The following is a 26308-nucleotide window of genomic DNA, read 5'->3' as shown; positions in this document are numbered from 1 at the left end:
TGAGCTTTACCAGATTACAGACTATTATTTTAGAGGCATGCCTGTGGCCTCTGAGGTAGCCTTTGCCTTCTATTAATCACGTGCTGCACGTGCAGGTCCGTTACGTCAAGGAGCACGGCTTTGGTGGAGCGATGGTGTGGGCCCTGCCTCTGGACGACTTCAAGGGCGAACACTGCAGCCAGGGTCCCTACCCTCTCCTGACCGCCATCAACCAGGAGTGCGGACACAGCACAGGCACACTGTAGGCTGGTCATAGCCAGAGTTATAGGCATAGTTCGACCTGGTCATAGGAATAGTTTGACCTTTGTTTGCTATTTCAAGTGCAGGCTTCATGTTCCTGCGGAATTTATAGGCTGCGTCTTCAATCTATTTATAGGATTCCCTTTTAGTGTATTGATAGATACGTGGCTGAGTATATTTTAGCCTTTGTGTTTCTGTTAATTCTAGGTATCCTATTTCCCTCCTTAAATTGAGACAGTGTTTCAGTTTCAAATGGTGCTGATATGCGCATTTAGTTGCAACAGGATTTTAATTTAAAAAATGTATTAAACTTGAAGCTTTCTTAGCATAACATATTAGACTTTTCTAACAATTTAACATTTGAGAAAAATTCACTTACAATCAACTAACTTACCGGAATCAGTATATGTGCTTAATAAAATCAGTTGGTAAGAATGGGGAATTTTGTCTGAATAACCTCTCCGACTTCATCTTTTCTCATTTAATCAAAAGACCAACAGCTGCGCCTCCTGAAACAACCGGCCGCACCACAGTTCGCCCCAACACAAACACTCCTCCAGACAGTAAGTGTACAAAGTTTGGTTGGATGTCGGGGGAAAACGGAAAGAAAGTAAAGTGAATCAAAAAAATGCCAAATCAAAAAAACAGAATATTTAAAGACACGCAACGACCACCCATCTACCGATTTTACCTTCACCACCACCACCACCACCAACACCACCACCACCACCACACACAAGCAGTAGCACCTGGCGGTGTGGTGCCCGCGTGATGTCCTTTGGTCTGACAGGCTGTCCGCGCTCGCAGCCTTCCGGGCCAGATGAGAGGAGCTCAGTTGCCCTCAGCCATGTCTAGCGAAGGGGAATTAAAGACAGATGTTGTGCAAGCCGCAACTTTCTCGACTACTTGCTCTCTCTACTCTCTGTCTCTCCGTCTTCTTTTTTTACATTTAGGGAGGGGCTAGGTAAAAGTATCACGTTGTCTGCTTATTATGCTCGTTAACATCTTTCTATGTGTGTTTCAAGCGAGCGTGTGAGCACATGTTTATCTCATACAGACACGCTACAAACTGTGCGATTCACGTGACTTAACAGTACTTATCCACTCTTCAGCCACCACGTACCGCTCGACAACCCCACGTGCTCCCGTACACGGAGACTCTACGAACTGCAAGGGTCTGCCTGATGGCTTCTACCCGGTTTCCGGCTCGTGCCGTGCGTACTTCGTGTGTGTTTTTGGAAACACCTACTCCTTCGAGTGTCCCGTCGGGCTCGTCTTCGATCCTCGCATGTCAAGTTGCAACTGGTCCTACGTGTACGAGTGCACCATCGGAGATGCTCCAGCAGAGGCTGCAACCTCAGGTCCAGCAGAGGCTTCACCCTCAGCTCCAACAAGGCCTCCAACCTCAGGTCCATCAGGGGCTACAACATCAGCTCCAAGTGAGTTCGCTTTTCACTGCGTCACATCGTGTCTCCCCTACAACTCATAGCTCTGATAGAAGAAGAAGACAGGTCTCGAACCTTCGTGTATTTATGTATGTATGTACTTTCCTACACACAAGCTGATGTTCCAGGGGACACCGACAGACGCACCTTTCGACACCCCCCTCCCCCACACTCATACACATACTTATATGCAAGTGAATGCCATTCAAGTACATGGATACCTAGCATTGAGACCACTGCTTTCCCTGTCGCCACACTGACCTACAGACGCACAGACAGACACACAGAACATGTGAATAGGTGTCCTGCTTACCTGTCCACTTGCACTCTAACCTTCTAACCGAGTTCTAACCCTGAAGCTGGATCCTAGTCCAATATTCATATTGAGGTTCTGTAGCTGTATTCTAGTTTTGATTTATTTTTAATCTCTGTAGCCATATTACAAAGTATGTAGCAATACTTTTCATTGTGCAATGTTTTCAATTCTGTAACAATCTACTAAGTTTTTACCTATCTTCTGTTTGGCTTTATTCTAACTCTGAGGTTTTATTCTGTACTCTTTACGTGATTCCAGACGTGCTAAACGACTGCAAACACTTGCCCGAGGGAATTCGGGAAGATCCCACAGACTGTAAGTTCTACATCCAGTGCGCCAACGGCTTTGGCTGGCGCAGGCCTTGTCCTCCCGGCACGGTGTTCAACGCCGCCATCACCAGCTGCGATGCGCCATACAATGTCCCTTCCTGCAGTTCGGCGGTGAGAAGGAAGATCCTCTCAAACTCGTTAATTATTTCTCAGATTTTTTTGGTTACACAGGTAATCCCTCAATCCTTTTTCAGAGTTTGATGAGAAGAAAACATTCTTCATTTTTCAGATTTATTTATGACAACAAAGCTCGCCAATTATTTCTCCGATTTGTTGATTGCCCTGTAGTTTCGCAAACATTTTCTACTCTTTGTCCTGCAGGGTTGAGCGAGGTTTGTCACCATTCTCTCAATGGCGTGTATCCGGACCCAAATGACTGCGACTACTACATCCACTGTCTCAATGGCGAAGCCCACCGACACTATTGTTTGCACAACTCAGTCTTCAACCCTTCCAAGGGTTTCTGTGATCTACGTGAGAATGTACCAGCCTGTCTTTGAACACTCTGTCAACTTCCATGCAAAAAATGTCACACATCGGATGGGATACGATGGACATGCCTGCTATATCCACAAGTCCAAGAGTTGCCTCTGAAAATAAACCTGTCAATGAAAGTATAAATCGTTTTTGCTTGCCGTTTGAGTTGTACAACCTAATTTTGACCGGTCCTTTCTTCCATTCATCTTCATGTCATCTATCCATCGGTCTCACAAGGAAATAAGGCTTAACATATGCAGTATACAACACACAACGGCTTAAAAAACGGGATGAATAAAGTAATAAAGTCATTGAATAAATCTTCTGTCTGCTACATGTAGTCTCGTCAGCAGTAGAGCCTGGGCAGCGTTTATTTTAAAATGTCCTCGGGGTTTTATGTCAGAAAATAAACCAACACGAGCTGATTAGCGCTGTTAAAAACAAAGAAAAATAAAATAGGTAATGTTACTAACAGGTAACACAACATTTGACGATGTTGAAAAATCCTTTCTAACCATTCAATGAACAATATTGTAAGCATGCATTCATTTGAAAGCGAACATTATTCCTCATTAACATCCCTCCCTCTTCATGCTTTATCCTGAGTTGATCAAGCAATTAGCAGGTAGAAATGGAAACTAGCAGTTGTGTGCGCTATGCATCTTCAATAGTTGGTGACATTTCACCCGCTTGCTAGTCGCCATCACCATGCAACTACAGAATATCTAGCAAACATTGCTACTGGACGGCACTTAACGTTGTCAATCTCAAGGTTGAGAAAAATAAATAGTTTCTATTATAAAATATTAAGTTGCACTGGCTATTTTCCTCAGATTTCACCTGAGTAAGCCTCATTATTTCTGGGTGTGCCACACAAGAATGACTGTCCAATATTGTGAAGTTAAGGATGTGCAGATAAGCAGATATCTTTGAATCTTAAAACAATTTACAGGCAAAGCGAATTTCCTTTATTATTTTTACATTTATGCTTTTGTTTTCTTCATGGTACTGAATTCCAGAATGCTTAGGATAGTATCAACGATGATTTGGTGTGCATACTCTTTTCTTTGTCTAAAACACACACACAGTCTTTTATGAACCATTAGTTTTATTTGAAGGCAAGAGCAAGCGAGACTAAAAGCAGAATGAAAGAACTGGCATCATTCTCTCCATGAAAAAGCTTAATGTCAGCATAATTTATGTTTTTCATTTCCAATTCTATTCTCTTCAGTTTCAGAGGAGAGATATACAAAGAAATGCTTTGTAACAGCTTCTGCTAAAGGCAAAAAACTAAATATTTTTCAGGCAGTTCAAAACAAAATGATTACATTTGTTCATTCAAAAATGATAAATGTCTAATTTTTCAACTAGAACAAGTAGAGGAATGAGTAGAACAGCAAAAAGCAAGAATGTGTTAGCTTTTGCTCACACACATCAACAGGTCACATCATTGCATAGATGAATTTCTATGCTAAGGCTTATAATCAGGGATCCACCAAATTCTTGCCTTTATTTTTTTTTTAAAGTTGTATAACAATTTTTTTAACCTCAGTGGACTTGCTCAGCTTGAGACAAACTGTCTTTTGTCACCCTCAGAAGCAGTCAGCATTGTGCTGACCTACAGTATTGTGCCAGGCTTTTTTCACTGTCTCAGATCAGTCATTCAGTGGTACAGTTTCCAGTTCATACAGTCATAACCTCCATTCCTGACATCTGTCAGTTTTTGGAAATGTGTTTTTAAGTGCTGAGTAATGTTCTCTTACTCACTGTTGAACAGAATCAAACAAATGCTCAAACATATGTTCACACATGCACCCCTGCACACACACACAAACACTTGTTACATGCTAAAACAAGTAAACTGTGACACACAAAAAAGTAAAAGAAAGTTTACAGAAGGCTCTGTAAACTGTGCTTATTTGTACAGCAGGAAAGCTTCCTATGTGTGTCAAGTGGCGTACTGACCACATCTTTAGCTGACAGCAGCAATCAGCACATGCACTTGTTCTTAAATCTCTGGATTATCTCTGACTAAACAATTCAACATCAAAGCTGAAATTTTAAAAGGATAAAATTGTTGGCACCAACAGAAAGAATTCTTCCAATGACTGTCCACTACCAGAGAGCTTTCCTCAGGCATCAGTCCATTTCAATGCTGCAGTATCTACTTATGTGTTTTCATCTCCCTGAAGATACAGTCATTAACCTTTTTTTTTTTCCGCAAACAGCATAATCCCAGAGGGGTCAGGAGGGGTTTTGTGAACACTTGATCTCTTTAATCTCAGGATTAGAGACAGGGTCAGCACTATCAAGAGACCATCCATCTCTCTTGTCCTGCTTGAATATTGTGAGTTCTTATCTAGGCAGTGTTACAACAAAAAAGTGATAAATGCTTGCAGGCAGATTTTATCTGGCATGTTATATAAACCTGAAAATGCAACACAAAGATGGTCCCTCTTGTGTGAGAAATAAATGCTTGTTTACTATACTGCATGTTTGCTTGCAGATGCTAGCTATTTACAGCCATATGTATTAATGCTGTCAGAACTGGGTTAGGAAGATCTGAGCCACAAGATACTGAAACGGTCGAGTTCTGGAGTTATGGCAAAGAAGTCAGTATGAAAATTCTGTTTCAACCATGTCTGACTTTTGTTCAGCATGTTTCAACCTGAAACCACCTTCTTCAACATAAAATAGACAGAAATCACATTCCCATGAGACACCATCTCCAAGAGAGAACACTTTTCTGAAACATCCACAGGATCCATCCATTTGTATACCTGGACCAAAAAGACAAGAAGCTGTTCGTCTTTTTCAGAAAGTAACGGACCCTGCAGGTAGGCTGCTATTAATCTGTCTGTAGTATCTCATGTCATTGGTGAAGCGATGTACAGACTGGGTAAAGGATGGCAAGTCCTGTTGTAAAAAAGAAACAAAATGTCAAAAGCTATTTTGTGGATTAGGTCTACTTTGTTTTTTAAAGCAGTTAAAAACTGAAATACTGATATGATTAAATCTGTTTGAAAGTAGCATCTTGCAAAACAGAAAAGAGGTACTGGGTTAAATTCTGGAAATTATTACCTTGTAATGGATTAATACTTGCCATTCCAAACAAAAACTACACATGGGTGAGTCTTTAAGAAAACTACCCACCTTTTCTATCTTGAAATTCTGAACTAGAACATGTTTCTGGTTGTCATCAAGGCCATCAAAGTTGGTCAGAAAATGAGGTAGAAACTTGGCATAGAAAGTGTCAAAGTCCACAGCAGCCATGTTGTAAACTGTGATCACTACTTCTTCCTGCAGCAAGTCATGAGACTTGTGCACCAAAACCTGAAGGAGTACTGTAAGGAACTGCCACAACATGGTTTCACGGAAGATGGCCTAAAGATATTGACAAATGAAGTTGTATGATGATTACTATTTTCATCATTGTGACCGGGGTCAGTGTTTTATCATCCAGTCTCAAAACATCTTTTGTAGTCAATGTTAACTTAATCTTGCTGCAAACAACCAGTAATGGATTGCATAGTATACTAAGAAGAATTCACATCCATTTACAGAGATTTTTTTTTAAATGGCCCACGCTATCAAGAACCACCCGATTCAGCAACACTTGTCTGTGCTCAAAATGTATGTAATATACTCTTATTTTGTCAGCTCATAATCACACATCATGTAACATGATAAGCATATACTGCACGATCCACAAACTGCAGTCTGTTCTTACAGTTAACTGCTCAACATAACTGCTCAGCATTTTGCTATGGCAGTCTCATGCCCGAGTTGCATTTTTGAGTTTTACTATAGAAAGGACTTGCTGCTGATGTTGACTTTGAGACTGAAAAATAAAGTAAACCAGCAGAATTATAGCTTTCTTATGTTTTTCTCACCTTTGAGTAAAGTTTCCATTTGAAATCAAGGCTATTCAAAGACTCTAGATTTTGCCGGAATATGGCAATGTCAGGTTGCAGGAAGGATTGTCCGTAAGCCTACACAACAAGGAAAACACATGTTAAGTTTCAACTTCTTTAAGCAAAGTTTTTAAGCATAAGAAATCATTTCAAGTTTAAGGTCACAGATGCTACAAGATGTATCAGGTTTAAATCACATTACACATAGACACAGTTTAAACTGACAATAAGAATAAGGTTACATTTATAAGGAATCATCTTTCTGTGAGTAACCAGTTTAAAGACAAAAATTTAAATACAGAAATAACAGATTTCACAACTGTAAAGCACATAATTTTAATTACACATAACCCCCCCCCCCACCCGCCAAAAACCCAACTGCTGTACTCGAATGTGATTTATATGAAACTGGAAATGTGTCAAAAAGTAGGGTGTTGATGATTTTAGTAAAAGAGAATGAGTGCAAAGGGTTACGATGTGTCTAGTTGTGTGAATGATCAATGACCTAGGACCCTACTGTGATGGTCCCTATTTGAGCACAATACTCTATGCAAGGTATAATATGTACCTAGTTACTTAAAACTAGACAGACGGAGTCTCAACAAACCAACCTGGAAAATCGCTGTGAACTCGCTGCTATGCTCAACAGTTTCCTCAAGCTTTTGCAGAGCAGATAAAACATTGCCAGGAAAGAAGTAACGCCAGTTGTTGGCAACTAGTGTATGGAGCAGCTCATAAAGCACATTCTTGATGTCTGGAGACTGCCTCTTCACCACACAAGACACATGATAACAATGCACAGCAACAAACAGAGCTTGACAATTGGTAGAATAGATGATTCAAATTTTAAACTAACTAGTACAGCAGCCCTGACAAAAATGATAATCTACTAAATGGTAATGGATAGTGGTACTACATAATACTGGATAATGGTAGTAATTCTGAAGAAATGCCATTGCCAGTGTTTATATTTGTAACTGATGTGCTGCTGTAAGCCCCTCATCTTCCTTCTGCACAGTTGCAAGTCATGGACTGTCTCTGATGATTGTATTTACATACAAGTACCATTAAAAAACTCACAAAAAAGTCGAAAATAAAAAAAAGTCCACGGAAACTCACTGGTGAAATTATGGGATATATCTGTTCCATGCAGATGCTGATAACCTGAGGCAGAAAGGCCTTGAAAGCTGAGCCAGGTTCCACTACTATCAACTCCAAGATCTTCAGAAACCTAGAGAGTATATGGTATAAGCCAAACAATGTTATCATTCACAAAGAAATGTTTTTATGCAATCAACACACCAAGTGTAACAGGACTATAAATGTTCATATAAGGTAATCATATCAAATTCTTAATTGTTTGGTGTTTGTTACTTATCAATATAGCTTTTGTACTATCCACTTTCCAAATTGCAAAGAGTTAAAGGATTTATGTTACCTTGGATGTTTCCATCTTGGATCAAAGATTTTTTAAAATAACTATTCTATGATTGATAATTCCATCCTTTGTCCTACCAAATGCTACATTTACATCCTCATAAATAACAAAGGACATGTAGAATGATTTACATTAAATAGTCACAAAAACATGTGTGCACATATATTGATACTACTTTTGTTTCCTTTCCCTTCTGCATAGACCAGTGCCGTACAACCCTAAAGTAGACCACTTACTTCTCAATGACCCTAAAAGCAACACCAGTCTCCTGTTGGATGGTCTCCAGCAGTTGCTCCCTGCAGACATAATGTAGTGATGTGATCTGCTTGTCAATGCAAGGTATACTTTTTCTATCTCTAAGGTCTTAAATTTACAACCCCCATCCAATCTAAACAATCAAGTTAAAAATGTCTTTTAACAGGTTTCTTCCAGTAAACATTTCGGCCATTTTCAGAATGTTTTCTTGCAGGAAGCAGGATGCCATTATAGTGAAAATGTTTTGACACTTCACTTCTCTGTGAATCTAATATTTTCTCCTGCTGAAAGTGTTGAGAGTGAGTGGTTAACAGCTTGATACTAAATACTCTTATCTGAATAAATTCTAACCTGGAGAAAAGACTTATGAAGGTATGGATGGTTTGTTCTGTGAAGGGTACCCCCATCTGTACCCGCAGTCCTTGGAATAAAGCCAGGAAAAAACTCATGATGTCATCCACAATGTCTGGAAGAAAAGGAAGGGTAAATGAACAGCATGTAAGGCATGATATGGATGTGGATACAAGGTGCTACAAGGTGATAAGCAGTATAATGCTCACCTGCAGTTTTCAAATTTCTTCTTAAGTATACTCTAATTACAGCCTTGTGGGTAATTTTTTTTATTTAAAAGACTCATTTGTAGGCAGTCATATATTAAAAAAAAGATTTTCCTGCCCGACTAGGGTTTCTTGCAAGTACAGAAAGAGGAACTGATTTACAGTATGGGGTATGAAGAAAAGAGAAGCAGACTTTACTATACAAGTCCGATCAATGCTTTTGTAGCTGGCGCCCTGCGTGAGGCTGCAGGGCAGTGACGAATTATAAAACTGGTTACTCTTCATCTACCCAAGCCCCCAGTTGCTGCCCTTTAAATGCACATTTAAACTCATTATTACCTCTCAACAAACAGGCCAGACACAGGCCTTGTAATAGCCCAGCCTAAATGACCAGATGAGGACTGTAAAATTTCAGACCTCATGTTTTGCACTTCCTTAAAAGCCAAGAAACCACAAATTTGGAGTTTTGGAGTACATGTATGGGAATAGAAACTACACCTTCCCAAAAATACGGGGTAAAAATAATCATTTTTTGTGCTTCCTATTATGAGATAGCAAAGAGGTAAAGAGGATGGCAAGAACCGACAAAAGAGACCACATAGAGAAACTGGCAGATGAAGCAGAAAATGCAGCAAGTAAAAATGACCTGAAGACACTGTACAAGATAAACAAACAGCTAAACAACGGGTTTAAGAACAGTGATGTGCCAGTGAAAGACGTGAACGGTAATGTCATCGAGGGAGAGGCAGAAAAACTACAGCGCTGGAAGGAACATTTTGAGTCGGTTCTGAACAGACCAGATCCCCCTCAGCTTGCAGACATCCAGCCAGCAGCTATAGACCTTGACATCTGCACAGACCCACCAAGCCTGGAAGAAGTGACAGCAGCAGTCAAGACAATGAAGAGCGGCAAAGCACCAGGGGCAGATGGAATAACAGCAGAGATGTTGAAAGCAGATGTGAATGTGACAGCTCCCAAGCTGACTGAAATCTTCAGACAAATTTGGGAATCAGGGCAGGTCCCTGTTGCGTGGAAGACAGGGCTCATCTTCAAGTTACCCAAGAAAGGAGATCTTGGAGACTGCAATAATTGAAGGGGTATAACACTTCTTTCCCTCACCAGCAAGGTCTTCAGCAAGATTGTTTTGTCAAGACTGACGGCAATTCTTGAGAAAGACCTCCGACCACAGCAAGCAGGATTTCGTCCTGGGCGATCCTGCTCCGAACACATCTTCATTCTGCGACAGATTCTGGAGCAGAGCAACGAATGGAACACACCGCTGTACATCAATTTCATCGACCTGGAGAAGGCTTTTGACAGCATCCACCGCGAGTCCTTATGGAAGATCCTGAGCATTACGGAGTCCCTGCAAAACTTGTTCAGGTCATTGCAATGCTGTACAGCGATTTCAAATCCCAGGTTGTCTGTGACACGGAGCTCACAGACCCCTTCAACGTCAGTACCGGGGTGAAGCAGGGCTGCATTCTGTCGCCGTTCCTCTTCATCCTGGCCATGGACTGGATCATGAAGACTTCCACGACAGTGAGAGGAGAGGATCAGATGGACCATGACTATGACAGCAACAACAACGCTGGAAGACTTGGACTTTGCTGATGACATTGCCCTGCTGTCACACCGCCACCAAGACATGCATGAAAAAACTAATGCCTTCTCAGAAACAGCTGGAAACCTTGGCTTGAAGGTCAGCACAAAGAAAACGAAAAGTATGAGAGTGAACGCTAGAGTCCAAGACGGCATCAAACTAAATGGAGAAGAGATTGAGGAAGTTGACAGTTTCACCTATCTTGGGTCCAAAATGTCAAACACCGGGGATGCGGAGGTGGAGATTCGAGCCCGACTGGCGAAAGCCAGCCAGGCCTTCGCCTCACTCAGGAGCACATGGAAGGCAAAAAACATCAGCCAGAAGATCAAACTGAGAATCTTCAAGTCAAATGTGATCAGCACCCTCCTTTACGGATCAGAATCATGGAAGATGACCAAAACCATCAGTAACAGACTTGATGTCTTCCAAAACAGATGCCTCAGGCGCATACTTAACATCTTTTGGCCAAATACCATCAGCAACGAAGAACTCCACCGAAGAACTGAAACCGAGTCCATCACCACGCAGGTTCAACGAAGGCGTTGGCGATGGATTGGACATGTGCTCCGCCAGCAGACAGCAGACCTTTCCACAGTCGCCCTACGATGACTCCATTTGGCCGAAGAAAACGAGGCCGCCCAAAGGAAACTTGGAGAAGAACAGTGGAAGGGAGATGAAAGGAAGGGCTGGACATGGGTCACCTAGAGCGGGTTTCAGCCGATCGACATCGGTGGCGGACTCTGGTTGAGGCCTTATGTGCAACCTGATGCACGAAGAGGAATAGATAGATAGATAGATTATGAGATAGCCATTTATTCTTGTATCTATTTTTTATTGATTTCTCTTGAACAGAAGTTTTTTTTCAACAACGGATTTTATTAATACAGTGTCTTATTTCATGTTACCTTGGTATACATGATTAGCTTAGCTTGCATCAGGGCTGAGAAGATGAGCTGGAACCACAGACTTTGTTGCTCAACAACCAGCCCAGAGAAATGACAATAAGCCTAAGAGTCAACATTGTCAACAAGAGTCAACACATGCATCATGTTGTGACAAGGCCATCAGGTCCAAAAGGCATCGCTTACCACTGAGAAGTTGTGAGCAGAGCAATGCAGACCCTAACAGATGATGTCAGGATTTCATATGTATTTAGAGGGCACTGGTTCCCGAGTGACAGTGTCAGGACTTCCTCAAAAGAGTGACAAATGATTCCGCTGTATGGTCAGTCAATTCCTATAAGAACTTCTATCTTTCAAAGCCACAGGCTGTGCATCCGAAGAAAAGCAATAGTTGAACAAGAACTGAGCTGTCAGAAAGGATAGTGTTTCTTTTAGGATATGTTACTGCATTATATGCATGCAAAGTCACTAATCTGAAAGCAAACTTTTACTTTTTAGCTAAATGATTCATGGGTAGTGTATGTGACCTTGACTGGTTGTTGCTGTTGTCATTGCTTTTGCAGAAATTCAAATAAACAGGTAAACAGGGCCTGCAGAGGCAGATTTAGCTGTCTTTGTGGAAGAACATGCAAAATGTCAGGCTGAATGCATGATTAAGACAAGACAAACATGCACCTTCATTTACTGCATTTTAGAAGTGAGTAATTAAGCTTTTATTTCATCAAAACCTTTTTAAAGAAAATTGCAAAGTCAACAGTAGCATTTTCTGTAACATGTATTGCATTTGTTTACAGAAAATGCATTTGGGTTTATCAACAATTTTATCATATAAAAACATCGTCAGATTCTACTGACTTGTTTTACCACTAATTTCTTTTGGAATCAATATGAATGCCAAATCTTGTCAAGGCTTTATTGATAGGACATCCAACGACACAACAGTTTGAACCTTTCCATTTTTTAAAACATCCATTTACATCTGTAAACAAATGGTGTGTCTGTGTGTAGATCTTAGCAACCAACGGCTGGAAAATGTCTCTCTAAAGGAAAGCCAAAACTGACACTGGCCTTGACTCTGAGTCACTTATCCAGTAATGAAGTCCCATGCATGCTGGAGTGTTGTGACATACAAGCATTATCAGGTACAACAGTGGCAAGAAATAAAGCCCCAAAGCATACCTGTCTGGCTCAGGTAGATAGGAAAGATGCCCAAGGTGGTCTCTATGACAGGTGTCAAAGACTGGTACAGCAGTTGCTTTGTTCGAACTACCTCCCCAGCTACTGACTCAATCCAGTCCTGGCACACTCGCATAGCCTTCCTGATGACTGATTTGGCTGCAGACCAGATTACATCTTGGTCACAACAGTGGGGTCATGGCCCAACATTATACTGTCTAATGACTTGGATGATTGATGTGGTGGCTCTTTTACAACAGGTGGAAATCTGCTAGAAAAGTGACTGACTAATACAGTAAAGCAAAAAAAAAAAAATAAATAAATAAAAAAAATTAAAAAACAGTAAAACTGGGCCTAATGTTGATTCTTTGTTCACAAAATTATTTGGAAGAGAAAACTGCAAGGAAAAAAAAAAAGGCCAAATTAAAAGAAGAAAATAATGCGAATAGTTTTAGTTTATTGTTACTTCTCAAGGAGCATAGGGCTGCAAATAATGAGAATAATGCCTGAATAAAAGATTAGCATGAATAAACGAAAGACTACCACAGAACAACATTTAAACATATTTCTGTGATCTGTAGCTTTCTGACGACTACAGATCTGAGCCTTTCAACTTGCCTCGCTCTTGTAACTGTTTGTCCGTGGCTAGGTCAAGAGAGCCTTTAAGTGCCACAAAATTCTTGGCAAGTTCATTAGTGAAGGTTTGGTGATGGGTTGCACGACTTGTCCAATCCTGCTCTCCTTCAGCTAGGCTCGGCCATGGCAAGAGCAGGTAATCTGACAAGGAGCGGTATAATAGCAGCTGTACCTGCAGGCAACAGCAATCCCGGGAGGTTCAGAAAGACTTGACAAACTGTATTGGAAGGCCACTCTAAACATGTATGAAAGCTAGCACCCAATGCAGCAGATACTCCAATCTGACATTGCAGGTCAACATATCTATTCCTCTAGTAATGTGTGTACATCATTTGAAGTGATGGCAGAAACTACAAATCTTAAAGGATTTGCTGCTAGTGAATAAAGCATGAAAATGTAAAGGTTGCTCTCATTTAGTTCATTCTCAGTGGAAAAGAAACAAGACAAAATAAATGCACATTTAAACTCATTATTACCTCTCAACAAACAGGCCAGACACAGGCCTTGTAATAGCCCAGCCTAAAAAAAGGAGGAAATCTTACAGGCAAGGATGGGGCATTCTCAAATTCAAATCACTCAGTCAAAAACAGAACACAGAATCACACACTGACAACAGAGATCAATTGCAGAATTAGTTTGGTCAAAGAGTATGAATTTCTGAAAATACAAAAAGGCGCTGGCAATTTTCCAACACAGATATTGGATAACAGGTTATCATTGCTATCAATACTTTGATAATCTCAAACTGAAGATGTAGATTAAATTAATCAGACCAACAGATTTTTCTTCTTATAACTAAAATGACATCTTGACTAACAATCTCCACCAGCAGTCTTAACTTGGTATCTTTAAGTGAATTTTCCAGCCTATTAATATTTACTCATTTCAATCTTCTTTGGCTAACCAAGCCATTTCTGAAATTCCAATGTATTTACTTTCACTAAGCTCTGATAAGCAGACGAGAAATTGTGCAATTCTTTTATATGTCAAAGTAGTTGTTACTACTCTAAGCAAAATATTAAACTTCAATACATACACTACATTTTGCATTGTGCCTTCATTATTGCAGTCACAGGTCATCAAATTCTACCCTTTAATCTATGACTTGCTTTGCCGGCTGTCTTAAATGTAGCCCTGACGTTTTTTTTCTAGAGGGAAAGGCCCCCATCTCTTCTCCACCAACCCCATCCCCAATCACTAATAGCAAACTTCCTCCCACCTGTCCATTCTAATGACAATGATCAACTTTATTAGTCCCAATGGGCAATTAGAACATGGGGAGGTGTTCTAGTTACAGGTACAAGTCAGAAATAAAAGTAAAAATAAAGTTCATTGCAAGATGCAGCGTTAAAAGATGTCAAAATTAAAAATATTAGCAATGAAAAAAGAAGGCAAGTGACAATTATATATATAAATATAATATAAAAGAAGAACAAACTTACATCAAGAACAATCATGTGCACACCTAAATCACACACACACCATTGACATTTTATCTGAGGTTGAGGAGCTGGACCGCAGATGGCACAAATGATTTCAGGTGTTTATTACTTTCAAATATTGGCATGGAATAACATTTACCTGAGCTTAATAATACTAATTCTCTCGTTAGTACATGTTCAGGTATTGATAAAATGCGTGAAGCTTTCCTTGCTATTTGTTGATCACAGAAAGAAGCTAAATCCCTCTGTTGAATACCAATTATCTTAGAACAGATGTGGACAATACTGTTCAGACTATTCCTGTCATAGACAAAGAGATTGCGAAACCAGCATACAAATGAAAAGGATAAAAGACTTTTACTAAATGACTGGTAGAAACGGCCTAAGATTGCTTGACTAGCTGAAAAACTATTCCCTGAGCTTCTGTTCACTCTCCTGTGATCTCTGTTGAAAGCACTAACATCCTTCCTCAGGCACTACAATATCAAATGCTTGCAAACCCTGATCCCTTTCTTTTTTTGGTGGGCAGAATTTTTTTTTTCCAACGGAGGAAATCTGCTGAAAGCTCTGACAACATCAATATGAAAAATACAGTTATCAAGGCCATAAGAAATCTCATGTAAGCAGACTTCCAAAAAGATCTACAGATTATTCAAAAGTCTAAACTGACAAGGTTATGAGCATGAAGACATGCACTGACCTCAATGCTGAGTCCCTGACAGGCCCCTTGACTGGCAGCTGTGTATAGTGTCTGCACTGCTGGCAGCCGTAGCAAAAATGGAGGCCGGACTGTTGTGGTGATTGACAGCAAGAGATGCACAGCAGAATGGACTACTCTCTCTGGAACCTGTAGCAGAATAAAGGTAGATCTACAGCAAATAATGCTGATTATAAAAAAAAAATCAGATCTGGCAATTAGTTGTGATGAAATGCACAAGACTTTAGACTTTAATACAAATGAAGCAAAGGAAATACATAATGTAATCTTGGCATGCTCAGCTAGGGACCTGTGACCTTTGTTTTTCAATACCTGCAAGCATTATAATAATGAAGATAGTACTGTTGCTTTACAGCCACATATGGGAGTGGGATTTTAGAAAGTCTACTCATCTTATCACTAGCTTTTTCATAAGGAAGACCTCCATCTCTTCTGCGGCTCTCTAAGGAGTTACGTACCCATTCCACAATGGCTCATAATGGAGGGGTGGACATCCTAGTGTCCAGGGCAACAGCGACTAAACCTGAAGGTGTGCGCACTAGCCAATTTGATACTCATGTGACACAGTGTATTTGACACCTCCTCTCTCAGTCAACCCAGCTGCAGAGTATCTGACTTGTAGAGGACTGGGTAAGGCAACAAGGGAGAGATGGGCATCACTCTCACAAAAGCTGGCCCCAAGATAAATGAGGGTCCCAATACCTCACTTCCCAACAACCATAAGACTACTGACACCGACTCTACTGTAATGACTAGAGAGTTCAATCTAGGTGTTGCAGAATCAGAGGCACAGCTCACTTACACAGAAAGTAAGGTTATTTCAAAATCAATCCTTACTACTTTTCTAAAGTGAAACTGTTCATTTTTCACAGCCAGATGACCATTAACTACTTACCAATCAGTTTAGGACAGATCACATTGAATGGCTTAACTAAACAATGATAAGATGATTTGGAAAAGGCTCATTCTTGCTATGCTCAGGCAAGTAAACTTGCAAGTGTAAACAATAGGTCATTTTTCTTTCACTTTTCCCTATGTACTCTGACAACTATCATAAAGACTCCTTGTAAACATAGAAGTGTAAAAATATGCATGTTTAAAAAGAGCAACCTGTTTATTAATGAGAGGAGAAAGTGATTCAATTAATGTCACAATCATGTTGTAGAATTTATCCCTTTCCTGATTAGTCCGTACAGATTCACTGTACAGCTGCTCCAGCCAAGGGGCATAAGCTTTTATGGCTGCAAGAGCTTGGGCATGTCTGTAAAGCACAAAAGACTACAAGTCAAAGATTGATCAACATACACATATTGATATTTTTAGACGAGACAGACATACCACTGAAACATGACAATCCTGTGCATTTTCTTTTCAACATCATATGACCAGTTGTATTTTAATACCCAATCATGTGTTGTATCCATAGCTTTCTCTCTCTAGTCTACTTCTCTCCCTTTGCCTATATCAAAATAGCAAAGCGAAAAAGATGGAAAAAAATTTTTTTAAATCCTTTTCAAAGACAATAACTTACACTTGCACAAAATCCTGCTGCAGTACAGATTCTGTTGTTGTGGACACTTCAAACAATTTCACTTTAGACCCATATGAGACAACTTGAACCAGGCTGCAATTAAATATATGAATATGCTGAAGAAAATAGCGATTTTAATAAAACAGCTACCTGCTTGCCCCTTTTTGCAAAATCTCATCTTCTGGTAAATTCCAATGTCCCCAAAATTTACTCATAAAGAACTGAAAGAGTAACTCCTTCTCTAATCCTTAATTTTTTTTTTCATGCAAAATTCTTGCTGTCTTTTTTAGCCTTACCACATATAAGTTAAAGGTTCCAGGTCTCTGCCTTTTTGTGTTTTAATGAGTTAATTTTAATTTTAGTGTCAGTAGTTAGGTCTGAGCCTTTTGTTGTGATCTTCATAATTATCCTGGAGGACTGTTTCTTCCTCTGTCAAGTTTTTTTCACTTTGTGCTAATCAATTGATACTTATTAAGCATGGTAATTGCAATCTACAGTCACAGACACAGTGATGATGGGACTGCCTAGATTTAATTATGATAATGCAACTCTTAAGTGATCCTCTTGAAAATATGAAGTATATAGTTTCACTGTTACATGGCTATCATGAAATCTGTTGTCTGCTACACAGTTATCTAGTGGAACGATATGGCTGGCTCTGGAGAAATATGCAACTTCTGGTTCAGTGTTGTGAAGAACCATGGTAAAGAGCCACCAGTCAGTAGGACACCACTATTCTGGAGATATCTCAATGCCAGCAGCGGACCCTACATTCCTGTTGTTGTCTTTAGATACGTTGAGTACTGACATTTTAGCCTACCTACACACAGTACTGAAATTTCATGACTGATCATTAGCTGCATTCTCATCTAAATAGATTCTGAATATAAATTATGTGTATAAATAATGAACTCCTGACACAACTCACTACATTTTTTTATCTGCTTCCTGGACTCTTCTAATTCTTCTTCTTAATAGATTCTTCTCAGGGACACTGCTCTTTCCTTATCTTGCCTGAAATTATATTTTTTTCCCAATATGCCTACTTGGGCTGACTCTAACACTTTTCTCCAGCTGCTATTATTGTTTAAATGTAGGAGATATGCACTGGGTGGCTGACTGGTTAAAAAGAGATGTATGTGTATGTATGCAAGCGTATGTGTGTATAGACACTGTAAACTTTGCTATGAGCTCCTTTATCAGGAGTGTACTAAGTATTTATTATTATCTTTAAAGAACCATAAGCTTGCCCTTAAGGCTGGAATATGACAAGTTACAACTTCATTATTATTACATAGCAAGCATTACTACATAAACTTTCAACGTTTGAAAATTAGTTCCATTGTATTTCAACCATATATTTAAATATGAAACTTATCTCTGATTTATTTAAATGGTAATTTTATTAAATATTTTAACATTTTACCGTTCAACAAGCATTCGAGCGTTAGAGTATCTGTCTGCAAAGCGTTCTCCAATAAAATGGTCTGCCAAACGCCCCACAGCCTGAATGAGTGAAGATAAGTCTCGCAAAGTGCAATGGAGTCTTCGGCAGTCATTTTCTGCTGTGATGGTCAGACGTCGCCCCTGCACTCCATTTGTGATATATTTCTCAAGTCCAAAGTAAATATCCACATGTTCTTGGGTTGGTTCCCACTGTAAACAAAATCACAGGTGGGTGAGAAAATGCTTAACATGGAAATAGGATGGCTTCAAGCATAAAATCAAACTTACAACACTGTCTTAGCAGTATCAATAAACAGCCAACAATTTTTTTAAGAGAACTGACTCAAGGAGTTCGTACTGAAAGTAACAAAATGAACTCAGGACAATGGCAACTGCTGGAGCCTGGATTTCAAGAATAAATTGTTAAAATGACTAAAAATTTTTAAAACATGTATTTTATACTGTTTTCAGCGATTAAAAAACTCACAATAAGCTGAAATGTTTCTGCTGTAAACAGCTCTGCCACTTTTGCTACCACCTCCAGACATTGACACAGGAAATGCTGCCATTCTGTCTCACTCTGCAATGTAACCACTTTTATGAAAGCTTGCAATGTAACCACTTATATGCACAGCTTGCAGCATCTCAAAAAATTTTTTTTAACAGAAATTATCATTCTTGGTGCCTCTTTTAGGCTATGTCTAGTATTGATGTCTACAGGACTGCCAAAAACAACCACAAAAAACATATTACACACATATTTCTTTTTTTACCCATTTCACATTCTGTAATTTAAAAAAAAGAAAATGAGCTTATGCCTCTACCAGCAGATTTTCCAAAGCCACCAACCCTTCTTTGTTCTTTTTTTGTTGTTGTTGGTTTGTTTTTCTTTCACAATGTGACAAAAGGAATTATGCACAATTGAGGTTTCTTGTTAAATTTAATTTTGTGAAAATAGTGCAAAAGTGAACAATAATTACATTATCATCTAGTGTGTCATCATCCAGTTCTTCTAGCTGTGACTGGTTAAAGCGAAACAACAACTTCTGAAGAATGTTGGAGACCAAAGAGGTGAGAGCTTCCTTGTACCTGTCAGAGAAAGTGATGTTGAAAGTGAGAAAAATGTGACTGTATGTGAGTATCCCCACATATTAGTTTCTAATAAAGCAGCAAATACATTTTCCCTTACAAACCAAACATTTCAATCATTCTTCGCAATGCATAAGGACTGGTTGATAATTATAATGTTAAGGACTCACACACACACACACACACACACACACAAACTCAGAGCAGGATATCAAACCAGCATCATCCCTCTCTACAGGCTAATCTAAGCTAACCCCAACACACATTTATTATAATGCTATCTACTTATACCAAACTTATTTTTTTAGTGTTTATTTGTAATATAAATATAAACATATCAGAAATTCTATTGTCTTCTTACCTTCCTAAAATAGAAACTTTATCTGCAGAACGTTCTTGCAGTCGTGTACTTAGGTAGTCCAGAAATGTGACCCAGATGTCCAAGCAGCGGAAAAAGCCATCAGTATTTGGCTGTAGTTAAAGTTCACAAAAGTTCAGCCCTTGTAACAATAAAGTACTTTATGTGTTCATGCTCTTTATTTTCTCACAAAGATATATTTCACAGATAAATTTTATAAATATGTTAATATTTTCAGATAGTGTTTTATGTGATAATGAATGTCTTGCCAAATAGATCTTGTAATTAAATACTCTTTTGAAACATGTAAATCTTACTACCTGTCGGAAAGTGTACTTGAACATCAAAGCCAGGAATTCAAGAACAGGAAAAGTTGGATTGGACTCAAACCGTCGCAGATGTACACCCACAAACAATCGCAAGAAATCAGTGAATCTCTCCATGTAACTGTAACACAATTCAACAGTATTCTTCTGAGATTATTCTAAGTAACATGTAGCATACATAAATCTGCAATGACCATAAGGAGCAAGTAATAACAGCTAAAACCCAGTCTTTATAAATTATAGTAAGAATTGCATTTAGAAAAAAAACTACAGCTCCTTCACATATAATGCAGAAATCAATCTTTACAAACTGCTAAAAATGTATAAAGCGAATAAGCAATAACCATTATGGTTCACCGCAAATCATTCAAAGATTTACTGGTCACATCTAGAAACCATGTGCACAATATGGAAAGTGAGATTCCCCAAGTTAACTCACTCTTCATCCAGTTCCTCAAGCCTATTGCCAGAGGAGTTGGTGCTGCTCTCCTTTGTCAGTTTCTGCAGGAGGTTAAAGGTCTGCTGGAACATTTGCAGCAAGAAATCTTCAAACTCTTGAGGAACACAATTTTTGCTCAAAAGTTCATTGATACAGTTCATTGACAACACACCCAGGTATGGTGTCTGCGTGCTGTATGCACCTGCAACAAGTCATAAGGTGACAAAGATGACAACCTCTTCATGGTCAGCAAGCCAATATTGTTTGAAATCTACCCACTATATACTTCATCTTCACATCTCATCTGCGCAACATCTTCATGAATTGTCAGCATTTCTTTTGACTGATCTCCCCCAATGGCATGTCTATGCACATACTTGTGTGTGTGTGTTTTCATGTACAGATGCCCATATTTATAATTGATTCAAGTAGTAATCTTATTCAAACATGCAAAAATAAACATTAGACACGATCAGTGAAATAGATGAAAGATCACCAGATGAATCTGGTGCTGAATTAAAAGCTTGTTTTCCAAGGAAGTCTTTGCCGACCTGTTGTATTGGTTCCTCCACTGCTAGAATGGCTTGCTTTTCCTTCACAGCCAAATGCTGCAAAGTGAAATATTGTTGACAGCAGCTGAGGAGTTAAGGTGGTGGAGAGTGGAGTCCAGGTGAAATAGTGAGCCAAACAGGTAAGTGTGGCTGCACTCAGCTGCTGAGAGGCCTCATCTAGTGGTGGTAAAGCCTCCATGTGGGCTCCACGACCAGGACTGCGAAACATGCTGCTTAATAAAGTATCTGGAATGAAAAATGATTCTAACACATTTTCTTATATATACGAACATTAAAATACACCAAAATAAAAAGTGATGCCTCTGACTATAAGGTGAAAATATCTGTTTCATATATACAATTTCTGATTTGAAAAAAAAAGTCAATGAAAATGAGATCCTAGCCATCGTCTAACCTTTAATCTAAATGATCACCAGGCATCTTTGAAAATTTTGTCAGTTTAATTTTCTTCAGTTTATTGAAATAAACTACAGAAAAGAAAATCACCAGTTGGTGATACTTCTAGTGACAACAAGATTTACTTTCCTTCACAGTAAATTATTATAAAGTTTCACTTGACAATGCTTGCAAAGCTGCATGTGGCCAAGAACTGCATGACTTAAATAAGCATTTTCTCATATGATTCAATGAGCCATGCCTGCATGTGAAAGGGCTTAGAAAGCCTGCAAATGGATACATTGCTCATGAAGACCAGAGTGACACACTTTTCTTGAAGAAAAGCACTTTAGAGATGATGATGGCTAACCTGATCGAATAGGAGATGAGGAGAATAGCAAAAGTGAAGCATGTCTTGAACTCTTAGATTCTCCTTGTGTTGGTGAGGGTGGCGGTGTGGCTGCAACAAGGTGCCTGTGCTTCTCCAAAACAGATTCCAGCAAATCTATGACAAAACAGTTTGCAGAGTTATTAGTCCCTTTTCTTTGGCAAAATTCTACAGCAGTTCATGCAAAAATATCTGAACAACATAAAAGCCTGTCAACTTTGATGGAGAAACATCAGAAATAATCTGCAACAATAAACATAACAACCGTAAAATGTACACGTACTGTTTAAATGGTGGAGGATGATGGGCACTTGGGCCAGAAGAAGGCGGTGCAGCTCTTCTCTACGTGCCATACTCAAGTCTTCACGGGGTGCTGCTAACTCTTCTGACACCGTGTGAAGCAAAATCACCCCAAGAAGGGCTGTGTCTGGATGTTGCACTAACTGGTAATACAAGTGCAGATCATCATGCAGGTGTACAATCATTTGCATTTTAACGTGCATCCACACACTGATGCATGCAAACACATGCAGTTTCAGTAGAAGGTTGCATTAACACATCTGGTAGAGTGGGGAATGAGGGCCCAATAGCTTACAATACCAAAGTAATTTGTCTTTCTATCTCTCTCTCAAAATTTCAATAATGATAAAAAGGTAATGGCAAAGGGTTCACGGGTTAATGAATGTGAGTGCGAGTAGCTCCCCATGTCTTGCAGAGGACATGCTGGGTGCAAAGTAAGGAAAGAGTCATAGCAATAATCATAATAATAATGATGAAAACTTTCAAGCTGCATATTTAGGTGATTTTAAGTATAATATTTGTTTACAAATATAGGCAATGGTCAAAGATTAATGCTAAACTATAACAATAAAAAAGAAAGTAGTGTGTTGCTCAAGTAAGCCTTTACTCTGTAAACTCAATCAGATTTAGAAAAAAAAAAAATACTCCACTTTTTCAAAACCTTACCTGCAGTATACTAGGTAAGAAGTCTGGGTAAAAGTGTGGCCAGTCAAGGCGCCCAATATCCACCACAAGTTTGACCAGTTTATTTCTAATGTAAGTAGGTACAGCTGTATGATGAGCCAGAAGGTACTGATTCAGGGAGTTACGAATCTCCATTTTATCTCCACTTCCTACACCAAGCCATTGCTTGTTGATCACCGACTAAAATGAAAATGGGTATTTTGTTTAAAACATATCCTGACATTGTACGTTAATATTTTGAGAGGTAAAATGTAAAGACAGAAATTAGAACAGAGGACTAGAAAAACTAGCAATAAAATATTTGCTGCAAAGCAAGTTTTTCGTGGTATTATAAACTTAGATAAATATGAAAATAGCATTTATCATAATCAATAATTTTTGTTCCTTGCAAATTCACCAATTCAAACAATTTGTACTGCATACTGCAAAGACCTGTACAACTTCCAGCTGAAGACCAACACCTCCAAAATAACCTGGCTAGAGACATTGAAGCTACAGACCTATAAGTCCTATGGGAGGAGATTGAAAGAGCTGTATGCAGTCTAAAGGGAGGAAAGTCGCTAAGTGTTGACAATGTGCCATCTGAACTGCTCAAGCAAAGTGGGGAAGAAACTACAAAGGCCCTCACTGTCCTGTGCCAGAGAGTCTGGGAATACAAGAAATGGCCCAAAGAACTGACGCAGTAACTAATCATACCCCTTCCCGAAAAAAAGGAAACAGCAAACAGTGCCAGAACTACAGAACCATAAGCTTTATCAGCCACTCAAGTAAAATCATGCTGAAGGTCATGCAGGACCACATCAGCAATACTGCAGAGGAGCTGCTAGCAGAAGAACAGGCTGGATTCAAATCACATAGAAGCACAGTTGAGCAGATCTTCAACTGTCACATTCTTATAGAAAAGCATCTTCAGCACTAATGGAACCTTTACCACAACTTCATTGACTTTAAAAAGGTATTTGAAAGAGTATGGTACAAGGGTCTATGCCACACAATGCAAAAATTCAACATCGAAGAAGACCTTGTTCAAGTCATCGCAGCATTATACAATAATTCAACAGGTACAGGACTTCTGAATAATCAAATAGGAGCTTACTTTCAAATTGCAGTAGGCTTACATCAAGGATCTCCACTATTACTGGTGTTGTTTAATATCTTCTTGGAGAATATTATTCTTGAAGCTCTCCACAACCATCATACTACTTCCATTTCCACTGGTTGAAGACCAATGTGCAACCTACGCTTTGCAGACGACATACATCTATTAGCAGGTACTAACAAAGAACTGCAAGACCTTACAAACAGATTGACAGACAGTTCAAATGCATATGGAATGGAGAGGTGGGGGGGATGGGTGTTTTACGCCAGCAACTGAGGCTATATTACGGCAAGGCAGCCAGCCCTGTAAATAGATGCCACGTGCAGAGAAAGAACAGCGTGCCCGAGACGAGAAATGAACTCTGGGCAGCCAACCTTCTCTGTATTGGTGACAGGTGCTAACCGTTGCACCACCGGACCGCTGTATATGGAATGGAGACCAGCACTGAAAAGAGCAAAAGTTATGATCAGTGGCAGCAACAAAGCAAAGAGATCTATAAGAACAGGGTACAAAGACGTAAGCAGCTTCAAGTACTTGGGAGCCACCCTCTCTAAGAATGGCAGCTCCACGCCAGATGTTTGCATCAGGATTGTAAAAGTAACAGAGGCAATGGATAGACTAGCTAGGATCTGGCACAGCTATAACATAAGGTTCACTACCAAATACAATCTGTCCACATCCCTGGTGCTCTAGGAATCCTGCTGCTCTAGGGATGAGACACGTGGACTCTGCTTGCAGAAACAGAAAGGAGAATCCAGGCATTTAAGAACAAGTGACTGAGGAGGCTGCTCCGGATCTCATACAAAGAACATAGAACCAACGAATTTGTACGAAACAAGATCTCAACACTCACAGAACTTCAGGAACCTCTACTTTCAATGGTCAGGCAACGTATGATGATCTTCTTTGACTATGTGACACCACATGACACCTTGTCAAAGACTATCCTACAAGGAACCTTGGAGGGTAATTGATGATGCGGTGGCCAAAGAAAGAACTAGCTTATGAACATTAAAGGCTGGATTGGTCATCCTGTAGAGCACCTGCTCACCATTGCCCAAAATAGGCAAGAGTGGTGGATCCTGTCAGCTGCCACATCCATCCACGTGCTCCCCACTAACGACAAGTGCCGGTCAAGGGACGAATGACTGACTGACTTCATGTATAACAGCAATCTGTCTAGAAAACTCTGACTAACAAATTATTTTGTTCATAAGTAATAAATACAAAAATGGATGTATGTGCATAATTCTAAAAAGATTGCCTAAAACACAGTGTCACTTACCTCCAGTACATTTAAGCAGTACATCATAACATATTCATTGTGTGTATTCCCAATGAAAAACAAACACATCTTCCATGAGTCCTTCATTTGTGAGAAATTATTCAACACATTTTCTGCAACATAAAAATGATAAAAACACATAACTAACATGTATATGCAAAATTCTAACTGCAGCTAAACAGACAAAAGATGTCTTTAAAAATATTTCAACATTATTTGCCAATTCCAACAACTGTTTTATGGGAGACTAAATATGATTTCTCTGGAATTAAACGATTAAAGAAAGAAATTGATATTTATAATGTCATTAGATGTATGGCAGCAGCCATTAGGCATCTGAAAATAAAACTTACGACAAACAGAAAAAAGAAATCGTACAATGAAACGATACAGCTATCATCTTTACTCTTTCTGAATAAACTATGAATAACCCTGAAAACCCTAATTAAAACGCACGAGAATGAGCGATTATAAGAACAAGTTTGAGCAACAATAAAATATTACCTATTTCATGCTTTCTTTCGTTTGTTGTTGATCCTGTGAAGAATTCCAGCATCAAAGTCTCCAAAGCCTGGAGAGATTCCATATTAGACGCCTACACATAAAGGGTGATAAGACTGGGACAGTTTTACATTTTCTAAAAACGTATGATACTGCCCACAATATTCATGCATATTCTCACGACGCAGACTTTACTATGAATGTAATGTTTATACGAAGTATAATACGAGGATGTTGCTGAAGGAAAATGTAAATATAGTTCTAAGCAGAAGTTTTGCGATGCCAAACCAAACCAGGCACAGACTTACCATACTGCTGAAGAAGCTGAAGCTTATGTTTCTGGTACCTTATCTATGTATCTAAAAGCCACAAACATTTACAGAAATACCAAAACATTGTCTATAGCATTCACGTTAGCAATGAGTGTCTCCATTTTGAACAAGCATTATGGGGAAATTACCTCGAGT

General features: G+C 39.3%; 2 protein-coding genes across 2 annotated transcripts in view; one reads left to right on the top strand and one right to left on the bottom strand.

Moving 5' to 3' along the window:
- The window catches only part of LOC112577121 (probable chitinase 10), a 47500-nt gene extending 44549 nt beyond the window's left edge, over positions 1-2951 (top strand). The window contains 5 exon segments of the mRNA XM_025260086.1: positions 96-241; positions 733-803; positions 1353-1679; positions 2260-2441; positions 2652-2951. Of these exon segments, the coding sequence (XP_025115871.1) occupies positions 96-241; positions 733-803; positions 1353-1679; positions 2260-2441; positions 2652-2657 (732 nt within the window). The 3' untranslated portion in view covers positions 2658-2951.
- A 946-nt stretch (positions 2952-3897) lies between these two features.
- On the bottom strand, positions 3898-26308 carry LOC112556615 (exportin-6-like). Its single transcript, XM_025225776.1, has 25 exons — positions 26150-26308; positions 25845-25935; positions 25341-25453; positions 22939-23136; positions 22256-22415; positions 21955-22089; positions 21189-21434; positions 20638-20839; positions 20193-20319; positions 19876-19985; positions 19406-19514; positions 18913-19005; positions 18406-18635; positions 16980-17072; positions 16559-16709; positions 15431-15577; positions 13271-13460; positions 12656-12811; positions 8766-8880; positions 8396-8455; positions 7841-7952; positions 7333-7488; positions 6701-6799; positions 5961-6191; positions 3898-5723 (listed from the first exon to the last, which is right to left on the bottom strand). Exons 1-25 carry the CDS (start codon positions 26150-26152, stop codon positions 5622-5624), a joined length of 3429 nt encoding a protein of 1142 aa, XP_025081561.1. The 5' UTR covers positions 26153-26308; the 3' UTR covers positions 3898-5621.

This window comes from Pomacea canaliculata, linkage group LG1, assembly GCF_003073045.1.
Source record: "Pomacea canaliculata isolate SZHN2017 linkage group LG1, ASM307304v1, whole genome shotgun sequence".
Classification (NCBI taxonomy): domain Eukaryota; kingdom Metazoa; phylum Mollusca; class Gastropoda; order Architaenioglossa; family Ampullariidae; genus Pomacea; species Pomacea canaliculata.
This window is presented reverse-complemented; position numbering and strand designations above follow the sequence as displayed.

Excerpts from the sequence above, each read along its gene's own strand:
- LOC112556615 (XM_025225776.1), bottom strand. Across the intron at positions 20,320-20,637 it reads CTTGAGGAACTGGATGAAGA|TTACATGGAGAGATTCACTG; the intron begins GTGAGTTAACTT and ends ATTGTGTTACAG. Across the intron at positions 19,006-19,405 it reads ATGACACACTAGATGATAAT|AGTGAGACAGAATGGCAGCA; the intron begins GTAATTATTGTT and ends GTTACATTGCAG.